General features: G+C 42.8%; 1 protein-coding gene across 2 annotated transcripts in view; it reads left to right on the top strand.

Annotated features, from left to right (window-relative positions):
- MICU1 (mitochondrial calcium uptake 1) overlaps positions 1 to 12,513 on the top strand; it is a 166,724-nt gene that overhangs the window by 82,477 nt on the left and 71,734 nt on the right. For both annotated transcript variants that reach the window (XM_056113400.1, XM_056113401.1), the window contains 2 exons: positions 62 to 144; positions 4,407 to 4,604. In XM_056113400.1, coding sequence (XP_055969375.1) covers positions 62 to 144; positions 4,407 to 4,604 — 281 coding nt within the window. The remainder of the gene's footprint in view (positions 1 to 61; positions 145 to 4,406; positions 4,605 to 12,513) is intronic.

Below are 12,513 nucleotides of genomic sequence, written 5' to 3'. Positions count from 1 at the left end.
TCTAAATGTTTCCTTTTTGCTTTTTTTCCTGCCTCCTCTTGTCCTATCCCTTCTATTATAGCTCCGCAGAGAAATTTTGAAATTGCTTTCAAGATGTTTGACTTGAACGGAGACGGAGAAGTGGACATGGAGGAGTTTGAACAGGCAAGTTGTCCTAGAGAGCTCTTTTCAGTGCATTCAGATTTCACATTTTTGCCTGGGAGTGCCTTGGGCTTTAGTCGGTATACTCGGGTGCTAGTCAGTTTTTTTTAACACTTAATGGATTATTTTTTAAATTTTCTTATTTTTATTTTTAGTTTGGGGAAGGAGTGCTGGGCCACACTTGGCAGTGCTCAGGGGCTCTTCCTTCTTCTGTGCTCAGGAGGTGCTCATGGGACTATATATATTGTTGGTTGAACTAGGGTCAGCATCATGCAGGACCAGAATGTTAATCCTTGCACTATCTTTCTACCCTCTAAAGTGTATGTTTGGAGCACTCCCCTAGCAGTGCTCAGAGCTGATTTATGGCTCTTTGCTCAGGCATCACCCCTGGCAGTACACAGGAACCATATGTAGTGCTGGAGATGCCATGCAAGGCAAGTGCCTTTTGCACTGTATTATCTCTTCGTTCCTTAAAGTACATCTTTTATAAGCAACATATAGTTGAGACTTGATTTTTTTGACCATCCACAATCTCTGCCTTTCATTTGTAGGATTTAGACCACGTCATGTACCAATTTATTGCTTAAGTTGGATTTTTTAATTGGATTTTTGTAGTTTGTTTTTTCTTTGTTCTTTCTGATTTGCCTTCCTCATTTTTGTGTTTGTACCTTCTTATGGATTAAATAAATATTGTTTTGAGAATTATAATTTAATTCACATAATATTTTAGCCATACCTCTTTGCATTATTTTTTATAATGGTTTTTTTCTAGCACTTAACAATACACATTCCTAAATACATAGTCAGTATTGCCTAACAGTGAAAACAGTTCTGAGAAATGTGTCAGTAAATGATTTTGTCCTTGCAAGAATATTAGAGTGTAATTACACAAGCCTGGGTGATACAAATGGCTATGTGCCAAACTATGTGGCTTATTGGGACTATGGCTGGTTATGCCATCCATCACTGACTGAAGCATTATTTAAGCAAAGGCTTGTTGGTACATTCATCTACCTAGAATTAAAATTGCACCACTTGGTGCTAAGGAATGATAGAGCTAAATATCCCAATCACAGAGTCAACAACACTGAAATCGAGAGATCCAAACTTTAATAACCAAATTTAAAGGTGCCAGTCAAAATGACAGGCTGGGGCCGGGGTGGCAGGGTAGCAGGAGGCTATCTGGGAACACTGGTGGAGGTAAATTTATACTGCCTGGGGGATTGGTGGTGGAACATTGTACATCAAAAACCCAATGCCGAATAACTTTGTAATTCATGATGTTTAAATAAAATTTTTGAAAAACATTGCACGACTTGGGGCCCTAGAGTTAGTGCAAGGAGTAAAGGTGCTTGCCTTGCATTCCACCATCCCCTGGTTTGAATTCCTGGCACCACATATGGTCCCACACGAACCGCCAGAGGAAGCTCCTGAAAACAAGCCAGGAATAAATGGTTCCAGAGGACTCTTGGCTGTGGCCCAGAAAGAAAAGAATAATAAAGAACAGAAAATATATACATCACATAAGATGTAGAAATTTGGTAACCATATAGTTCCATTTGCAACCTTCTTCATTCTTTATTCTTTAGCTGTCTGTATTAACATCTGTATGGGTGATAATTTTGGGAGTAGTCATGTTTTTCAAGAGAAAGAGAAAAATTTCTCACATATTTATCATTTCTAATGCCCTTCATTCCTTTCTGAAGATCTTAGTTTCCATATGGTATCATTTCCCTTCAGTTGGAAAAACTGTTTTTTAGCTTCACACCTCTCTATATAATTGTCACCATGCCAACCGCCAAAGTTCCATACTATCCCACCATTAAAAGACCCCCCTCATTCCTCCCACTCCACTCTGTTTTCCCTCTGGGAACCACCGTATTTTTCCCTTTTTTCATAAGTAATTTTGGATTAGTCTGAATTAGTAGTAAACTCTACGTCCATGTAAAGACTATTTGTGTTTTACTTTGTTTTAGCAGACAAATAGCTCAACTATTTATAGTCAAGTTTTTAATTTTTTAACTTTGTTTTATTTTGCTTTGGGTTTGGAGCCATACCTAGCGATGCTCAGGGGTTACTCATGGCTCTGCACTCAGAAATTACTCCTGGCAGTGCTCTGGAAACCACATGGTATGCCACGGATCAAACCCGGGTTAGCTAACCCACCATACTATTGCTTCAGCCCCAGCCAGAGTTTTTATATAGAATTTAGAGTTCACCTTTTGGCTTTCTCCTTATGATTTCCCTCCACATTTTCCAAGATTGCAGTTACTCCAGCTTTTATCCTCTGGTTTTTCTTCCCAGAAAAACTAAGGGCATTCATCAGGGTTGGGACCAATTTTTCTGATGTAGACTGGGGCTTTCTTGCAGGTTGAAAGCTATATCCAGTGCCATTTCCTTCTCCAAGTCCAGTTTCTTCTACATATCTCTTTTTTTTTTTAATTTTTATTAGTGAAACACGATGAGATACAGTTGTAGACTTAACAAATTTTTGTGCTTGGGTTTCAGTTATACAGTGATTGAGTACCCATCCCTCCACCAGTGCCCATTCCCCACCTCCAATGCTCCCAGCATCCCTCCCACTCCCCACCCCTGTGGCAGGGCATTCCCTTTTGGTCTCTCTTTCCTTTTGGGTGCTGTGGTTTGCAAAAGAGGCATTGAGTGGCAATCATGCTCAGTCTATAGTCTATTTTCAGTATGCATCTCTCATCCTGGGAGGATCCTCCCAACACCCTTTATTTGGTGCCTCCCCCCACCATCTGAGCTGCCCTCTCCCCCAGCATGTGCGACTGGTCTCCAAGCCATGGAGTGAACCTCCTGGTACTTATCTTGGCTATTCTTGGGTGTTGGTCTCCCAATTTGTTACTTCATATTCCCCATATGAATGCAATCTTTCTATGTCTGTCCCTCTCTTTCTGACTCATTTTGCTTAGCATGATATTTTTCATGTCGTACCACTTATATGTAAATTTCATGACTTCATTTTTTCTAACAGCTGCATAGTACTCCATTGTGTAGATGTACCAAAGTCATCTGTTCTCAGGCACTCGGGTTTTTTCCAGATTTTGCCTATTGTGAATAGTTCAGCAAAATAGTTCAGCAATGAACATAGAAGTGCAGATGTCATTTCAACTGTACTTTTTTGCCTCTCCGGGATATATTCCCAGGAGTGGTATTGCTGGGTCAAATGGGAGCTCAGTTTCTAATTTTTTGAGAATCATCCATACTGTTTTCCAAAAGGGCTGAACCAGTCGGCATTCCAACCAGCAGTGAAGGAGAGTCCCTTTCTCTCCACATCCACGCCAACACCGGTTGCTTTTTTTCTTTTGGATGTGGGCCAAAGGTACAGTATCTCTCTTTAGAGCTCCTGGATCACACAACACCTTAAAATTTCATAGTACTCTCAGACGAGTAGGATCATAGCAAATCTTATGGGAAAATTGTATGGAAGACACAAGCTCACTGAGCCTAAACAATAACATAAACAGTTCAACTAGCACTGACCAGCACAGTAGATCCTCAGACAGTGACGTTAGTAACATTATTGTGAGATATATAACAATAGTCACAGATTCACTCTTACTGACCTAAGGTTTGATAATTCCATTTGCTTTTGTGTCATAACAAGCGGTATGAAGTAAATTTGTGCTTACAAGAGGGCAGTCTGGGGTGATGGTGGAAAACTGGAGTCATTGGTGGAGGGAAGGTCACACTGCTGGTGATATACAGGTGTTGGAACATCTAAGGCTTGAATCAACTGCATTATGAACATCTAGGTAAATCACAGTGCTACAATTAAAAAACATTTTTAAATAAAGTCATTGTCTAAGGAGTTACTGAGTTGTTTGTTGCTAGTTGAAATCCAGATTTTTAATGAAAGAACACTTACAGTTACACATCAGTGAGACATTGTTTGGACTCCAGCTTTTTAGAATGTGATAGCATTAATTTTTGAAAAAAAGACTCCATTTTCCCAGTCTTTTTTTATATTCTCTATACCACACTTTTGAGGCTAACATAGTTCCCACCATAAGGCAGAAGCTGCAATCTTTATATTCAAAGGCAGTATTTAAGTGATGGCACGTCTTGACACTGCTATTAGAAAATTCTGTAGTTTATACACTTGGATAAAATTATTTTTAAATAGAAGCATTGTTCTGACTATCCTGTATTATAATAGAGATGTCAAAGTATAAAGCTGGACACCTGGAACTTGACAAATGAGATTTTCAGTGTTTTTCCTGAGAGGTTTGCTTTTCCTTTAGGTTCAGAGCATCATTCGTTCCCAAACCAGCATGGGCATGCGGCACCGAGACCGTCCTACCACTGGTAACACCCTCAAGTCTGGCCTGTGCTCAGCCCTCATCACCTACTTCTTTGGAGCTGATCTCAAAGGGAAGCTGACCATCAAAAACTTCCTTGAATTTCAGCGCAAACTTCAGCATGATGTTCTGAAGCTTGAGGTAAGTGTTCCTCTCTCCTCCGGTTACAGGCCTGCTGAGTTTTTATTCATCACATATGCATGGGGAGCCTCTGGGTGAAAGGACCTATACCACAGGCATCTTTCATCCTGCCTACAGCTGTGAGAGCCGATTGCTTTGAACCTTATCGGTGGGCTCCAGCCCTACAGTGGGAAATGATGGGCTCTGACGCCATATCTTGTTGTGAAGATGATTCTGGAACTGAAACTCAAACATGTCAAATTGAAAATCTTAGTTGTCTTTGGATATCCAGCTGGAGGAGAAAGAAATTCAGAGCTGAGAGTGATCTTCCAACCCGAGTCTGAATCTCCAGTTTTGTATTTGTGCAGAAAGCACCAGGAGGAAAGCAGGAAGGAGTGAGAATAAGTGGTAAATCTTTACAAAGGAGTAACAGCTGGAATCACAAAATGCTAGAATAAAAAGACTATTATGGAGATTTACTTTTCCACTTTACTACAGGTTGCTAGAATTATTTGGCCTACTGCCCCCTTTTCAGATAAAAAGTTACTCAGTGCTCCCCCAGAATTTAATGTCTTAAGTGAACAAAGTGGCCCCAATCTACTACCCATTTCCTGGATCGTCCCTGCAACTCATCCCCAAAACCCCACCAATGGATGGTGTCATCTATTTTGGGGAAACATTGGTTTAGGCCATCAGACCATTCAATTCCTGGACACAATTCTAATAGCATTACTGATTTCTAGTGTATATTTATTGGAATAAGTGTATTTTTGGTTGATTGATGATTCTGTTCAAACATTCATTAAATGCCTTCTGCATGCAGTTTTTTCCCCTTTAATATATATACTTTTGTCAGGAGACAAGATAGAACTTCATCAAATATTTAATTCTCTCTGTTTTTAACCTCTTTTTATAAAATATAACTTAAACATTATTTGATATTTCTAAACATTAGTGCTATGACTAAGCATTTTTAAGTACTAAAGAACATTGCATTTTGGGATTTTTTTGGGTTTACTGTTTTTTTTTGGGGGGGAAGGAGGGTTAAAGCTGCACCCAGCTGTGCTTAAGATTTACTCCTGGCAGGGCTTGGGGTCATATGTAGTATCAGGGATTGAACCGGGTTCATATATAAATTTCTCTGCTTTCTCATTTCCAACTATATTATATAATACCCCCACCTTGTCCTCCTACTTAGTTGAAACAATTAGGAAAATAACAACTGCTATCCCATAATTGATAATATCACTTAAACATTCATTCTTGGAAATACCTCCGCCCCTCTCGAAGAGCCCGGCAAGCTACCGAGAGTATCTCGCCCGCACGGCAGAGCCTGGCAAGCTACCCGTGACGTATTCAATATGCCAAACACAGTAACAACAAAGTCTCCAATGGAGACGTTACTGGGCCCGCTTGAGCAAATCGATGAACAACGGGAGGGCTTTTACCTTACCTTGGAAATAAACAGTGGAAATAATATTTAAAAATCACATCAGATCCAGAAAGATAGTACAGGGATTAAGGAGCTTCTCTGCCCGGTGGAACTCAATCCGAGGTGCTACATATCATCACTCCAGAGGTCACTCCTGGATCGCAGAATCAGAAATAGCCCCTGTGCACCACCCCACGAAAAATTCAAATGAAACTGAAATATATTTTTGTACTTGCTTCTGAAGATGATATGTTTAATATTCTAAGGATTTACTTCAGAAACCCAAAGTAATATATTTCCACAATTCAGCCCCATTCAGGAAATTCTTACAACTTAAATAAGTACAAAACTTTACCTCTATTATTTTTTTTTTGGGGGGGGGGGGTCTTTTACTGAGTCCAAGAATCACAGTGACCTGGGACCAGAGAGATTGTACAACAGCTACAGCACTTGCCTTGCATGAAGCCCACCCAGGTTTGATCCCCAGCATCTCATATGATCCCCCCCAAGCCCTGCCAGGAGTGATTCCTAAGTGTGGAGCCAAGGGTAACTATTGCACATCATCAGGTGAACCAAAAAAACAAAACAAAAATCACAGTGACCTAAGACAGATTTTTTTTTTAATAATGTAGGAGTACTGATGTTTGTTCAGCCATTGATTATGCTGATTGAATTGGGCGTGAACTCCACATTCTTTTTTTTTTTTTATTATATCACTGTCAGAGTTACAAAGCTTTCTTGTTTGAGATTCAGTCATACAATGATGAAACACCTGTCCCTCCACCAGTGCACCTTCTCCACCACACACATCCCAGTCCTCACTCTGCCTTTATGACAGAGTTTCCCCAATACTCTCTCTCGTTTTGGGCATTATGTTTTGCTCAAAACTTCCCACCACCATTCAAGCCTACCTGCCAGGGGCAGACGCTAGATCGTTTCTTTTCTTTTCTTTTTTTTTTTTTTTTCCTTTTTGGGTCACACCTGGCGATGCTCACTCAGGGATTACTCCTGGCTCTGCACTCAGGAATTACTCCTAGTGGTGCTTGGGGGACCATATGGAATGCTGGAAATCGAACCCAGGTTGGCCGCATGCAAGGCAAACGCCCTACCTGCTGTGCTATCGCTCTAGCCCCTAGATCGTTTATTTTCCATTGCTCATTTTGAATATCATGAAAGCTCACATGGCCGCGATTATAAATGTATATTTCTAGATTGAAAATGGTTGGGTTCCAGAGACATATCTGTATGGCACTAATCCATTTTGGGATTCAATTGGGAGTCTCTGGGCCAGGGCTGTTGATGGACTAAGATGGTGCCCAGAGTCAAATTGTGGGCATGACAGCCAGTCTGCTGGACGAGTGAGAACCAGGGAGGGACAGTCCTGGTCCTCTGCCACCATGCCGCCTGGAGATTCAGTCCTGGAACCCTCATACCTGGACCTTGCTTGTGGAAACTCTTGGTCACTGGGCTTCCATCTGGAGTAGGCGGGGAGTCTACACCTGCTCCATCTGAAGTACCCACATGAAATTGGCTTGGTATGGGTCCCGGAGAGATCTCCAGCACTGTGGTGTCTTCCAGGACTCACTGCTGTGTCTCTGAGCCAGGGCTGTTGGTGCGCTAAGATGGGACCTGGAGGCAAATTGTGGGTGTAACAGCCACTCTGCTGGGCTGACAGGATCCCAGGGAAGGGACAGCCCGTGTCCTCTGCCACCATGTGGCCTGGAGATCCAGTCCTGGAATCCACATACTTGGTCCTTGCTTGTGGAAGCTCTTGGTCACCGGGATTCCATCTGGAGTAGGTGGGGAGAGCACACCTGCTCCATCTGGGGTGCCCCAGTGAAATTGGCTCAGTATTGGGCCCAGAGAGATCTCTAGCACTGTGGTATTCTTCTGGGACTTGCTGCTGTGTCTCTGGGTCAGGACTCTTGATGCCCTAAGATCCACATTACAAAATCTTCAGCATATTATATCTTGGTAAGGTCCATCCTGAGATGGTGGAGTCAGGCTGGAGGTGTGGATTTTGGATTGTGGAAGCAAGTGGCTTCCGGGGGCTCTGCCTGGGCAGGCACAGGCCAACCCACCCCCCTCCAGTTTACCCCAGTCTGTTCAACCATGCACAGGTCTGAGCTTTTCTACAGCTTTTGATCTCTTTCAAGATTTACTTAGGGGTCTCTGAAGCAAGGCTGGCAGTAGAACTTACAGGGTGATGCTGGAGTTGGTTCGTGGGGGTGACTGCCAGTGCTTCCATGTGTATTGGTAAGTAGGAGGAGGTCACCCACCCCAACTCTGAGAAAGCCCGGAGATCTCAGTCACAAAACCAGCATACCTGAGTTTTCAGCAGATTATCTCTTGGCGAAGCCCATCCTGAGATGGTGGAGTCAGGCCGGGGGTATGGCAGCGATTTTGGATTGTGGAAGCAAGCGGCTGCTGAGGGCTCTGCTTGGGTAGGCCACCAGGTCAACCCGCTCCCCTCCGATTTACCCCAGTCCGTGCAGCCATGTGCGAGTTTGAGATTAACTGTGGCTTTGGATCTCTTTTGAGATTTATCTATGAGGCCCATAAAAGAGCTTGTATAGCTGAGACGGAGGTGGTTTGTGGGCGTGGCTCCCACATACCTAACTTTTGGCCCTTTAATTTCTTGGCCCCAAGTTGTTGGGGTCTGGCTAGGCACAGCAGCAGTTTTAGGGTATCAGGAAGCCTGAAGGTACCATCAGGCTGTTGATGCACTCACCCCGCAGGTGCAGCTTGACCTGCTGGCAGCACCATACCCCCATAAGACAGATTAAAAGGAAAAATGAAACCTCAAAGAGGTTTAATGATTTATATACTAGGTTTACCAAAGAGAGACAGCTTGTCTTTTGAAGTCTGCATTATGATCACCAATGAAGGAGTTAAGGCTAAGAGAACTCTTAAACAGACCTTGTTAAAACAACTCTTGTCTTCCTTTCACTACATATATCTTGATTACTTTCCACAATTGCCTCCTTTTGTCTTATTCCTCCTGACATAGGGAAGAAGATATATTTCACCTGCGAGTTTTTGCTCTTTGGTTCTTATGTAAGAGTTTGTCTGAGTATAATTCTAGAATATGCCTTGCTTGGCCCCTAGTGTCTGTCCCTGGAATGGTTTTCTTTGGAAATCTCAAAAAATAATCTTGGAATGTAAGTTATTTATTACTTACATAATTATAATTTGCCGCAGAGCATAAACCTCTCAGATGTAGTCAGAGAATAAAGCATGAAGTAGGACAGTACTTTGGATAACTTTAAGCAATAATACAGTGTCATCCGCAGGCTAGATAGTGCCAGCCTGACCTTAGTCTGCTCCAAGTTGGAGTGTAAAGAGCTTGAGGCTTTTGTCTTCTAAGGGAAGGGAGAGCTCCTCAAGAAATAGGGGCAGGAGGATGCCCTCACCAAGAAAGACACCCCACTGCAGAACAGCATGCTGCCATTGTGGCGGGGAGAGAGAGTCTAGGTGTAAAACGTCCCAGGGGTTGGGGGAGGGAGGTTATGCCAAACATCTGTTATCCCAGCCCTTCATGATAGACTTGATTGGGAAACTCTAGGGACAAAAACAGGTAAGAATCATCAGCAGGTGACCTTTTGGTGGCTTCTTAAAACATTGCTCTGGGGTGCCACATTCTATCCCACTTGCCATACTAATGAAGTCACCAGCAGGCCACCAGCCATTTTGCTTACCTTGCCCAAGTTAGCTGGCAGACACCGTGTTGGATTGTTAGTTGCCATAGTAATGCAACTACTTGGCAACTAGCCACCAGCAGACACCATTTTGCCAACTTCTCCAGTCACTGGCGGACGCCATATTGACTCTCTTCTTAATGACAGATGCTGAGGTCAAATTCTGAGACAAGCTCCACCTACCTGTAGCTAATAGCTGAGTTAACTGGGGACTGAGAAATATTTTCATAAGCCTCTCAGATAAAAGACCCAGGTCACATATAACCACTGACAAGTAATAACACTACAGTCAGAACCCTGGGAACCTTCCCAAAGTATGGCCAGTTTAGCAAGGGGGCCACATTGCCTGCTGTGTTTCTCTTCAGCCCTGGAGGACATGTTCTGTGATGGAGGCCCTAGCCTCCCCTTAAGCCTGCCCCTCCACACACGCACATTCCCCAGCCAGGCTCACTGCAGGCCCCTGATCACAGCAGGACTCTGAGGCACTTGTAACCTTGAACACAGTGGTAACCATTCAGTCCACTCAGACTTGGTGTCCCTGCCTACTCACAGACTCAACCTCCTGGATTCCACTGCATGGGCACCCTAGAGCACCCCAAGATCTGCTCAGTCTTGACACAGAGTAACCACTGGGCCCTTATCACAACAACCCCAGGTTTCCATCCAGGCCTACTCAGATTTAGTACCCAAATGCACCCAGGTATTGGAAATCTTAATTCATGGGCCACCCCCCAGGCTTGTTTCAATTTGACACACAGGTGCCCCAGGGAACTCATCAAACTCCAGGTCACTGCTGATGTTTGTTGAAATTTGGTGCCTACCATATAGAACAGGCTGGAGCGATAGCACAGCAGGTAGGGCATTTGCTTTGCATGCAGCCGACCCAGTTTTGATTCCTCCATCCCTCTCAGAGAGCCCGGCAAGCTACCAAGAGTATCCCACCCGCACGGCAGAGCCTGGCAAGCTATCCGTGGTGTATTCATTATGCCAAAAACAGTTACAACGAGTCTCACAATGGAGACATTACAGGTGCCCGCTCAAGCAAATCTATGAACAGCGGGAGGACAGTGCTACAGTGCTATCATATAGGACCATTTCAGGAGTGCAGTGATGGCTCAACATTATGCAAATCAGTGTCACACTGCATCAACAAAAGGAACGACAACAAAGCATGTGATGACCCTCAGTAGATGCAGAGAAAACATTTGACCAGTTTCAGATCCTTTTATGAGAAAATCCTCCACATGCCTTGCGCGCATGAGGCCTGTGTTTGATCCCCAGCAGCAAATGGTCTCCCATGCACTGCCAGAAGTAGCCCCCCAAGCTCTGCCAAGTGTGGTCCCAAAACAAAACAAATGACGGGGGAAGGTGCATACTAGAAACCCTCAGCCAACTCATTGGTGAAAACCTCCAGGCTTTTTTTCTCGGATCAGGAGCAAGACAAGAATGTCTACACCCACCACTACTATTCAACAGAGTATCAGAAGTCTCCACAAGAACAGTTAGACTAGAAATGGATTTGAGAGGAATTTAGACTGGAAAATTAGAAGTAAAATTCTCACTAATTTGCACAGAACAGCCACTGGGCACTTGATAATACATAATGAAAATTCCCAATATGTCAGTAAGAAGCCGTTAGAAGTAATAAATGGATCCAGTCAGGTAGCATTATATAAATGATGTGGAAAAATCTTTTACATATCTATACACAGATAATGATCTAGCAGCAAAAGAAATTAAGTAAATGGTCCATTTGTAATCATATCAAAAAGAAATATTAATAATAAATTTACCTCAAAAAGTAAAAGACCTATACATAAGTGGAAAACTATGACATTGTTTAGAGAAAGAGAAAATGGAAAGACACGGGATGGAAAAATTAATATCATCAAAGTGGGCATCTTACTTAAAGCAATGTACAGATCCAGTGCAACCCCTATGAAAATCCTACTCACATTCTTTACAGGAATAGAAGGGGGGAAAATCTCTAAAATTTATTTAGAACTATAAAAGAATTCAAATAGAAAAAAAGTCATTTTAAAGTTATTAAAATTCCATGTAAGAATACCAATGACTATCAAGAAACTTAAGTTTCATGGAGAGAGATGCCAGAACTAATTTCAGTTAATATATTCCTTGACTTCTTGAGGATTGTAGCAAGTAGGCTGTCAGTCAAAAATGATGAGAGAATTATTTGAAAGATTGTGATTAGTTTGGGGGAGGGGAAAGGAGCTGTCATTATGTCAAAGAGAAAATTAATTTATGTAAGAAGGGTGAAGCCAGCTCCAGAATATAAGGAAGCTAGAAAAGTGTCATCTAATTGAATTCCAGTGTATAGCATAATATTTTTATGTTTTGAGGTTCAAATATTTTTTGTATAGGCCCCACACTTCAAGGTGACATGAGCATCAGTTGTCTGAAGGCAGGGCCTAGGTAGATAGCTCAAAGGGCTGGCATGCATGCTTTGGCGCAGGAGGCCTCAAGTTCGATCCCTCACTGCCTACCCCAACACTGCCAGGCATAGCCCTGCTGGCCCCAAGGATTGCCAACTCAAGCAGTCCCTGCTGTGAGCAAGAGCACAAAACCATTGAGCCTGACTGTTGGATTGAGTCTTATTGGGGGTGGTCCCTGGTATTCAGGCACTGCTGAGGCTACCTCCCAAATAATAAATAATCTGAAGTCAAATTAGGTATTAGTCAAATGAGTCAAATAACTCAGGTTTCCAACCTTTAAGAAAAAAATATTAATGCTAACCAGATTTCTTTAGACTGAAAGATACATGGATGAAGTAGAGAAGATA

The sequence above is a fragment of the Sorex fumeus genome, unplaced genomic scaffold (assembly GCF_029834395.1).
Source record: "Sorex fumeus unplaced genomic scaffold, SorFum_2.1 ptg000020l, whole genome shotgun sequence".
Classification (NCBI taxonomy): Eukaryota; Metazoa; Chordata; class Mammalia; order Eulipotyphla; family Soricidae; genus Sorex; species Sorex fumeus.
This window is presented reverse-complemented; position numbering and strand designations above follow the sequence as displayed.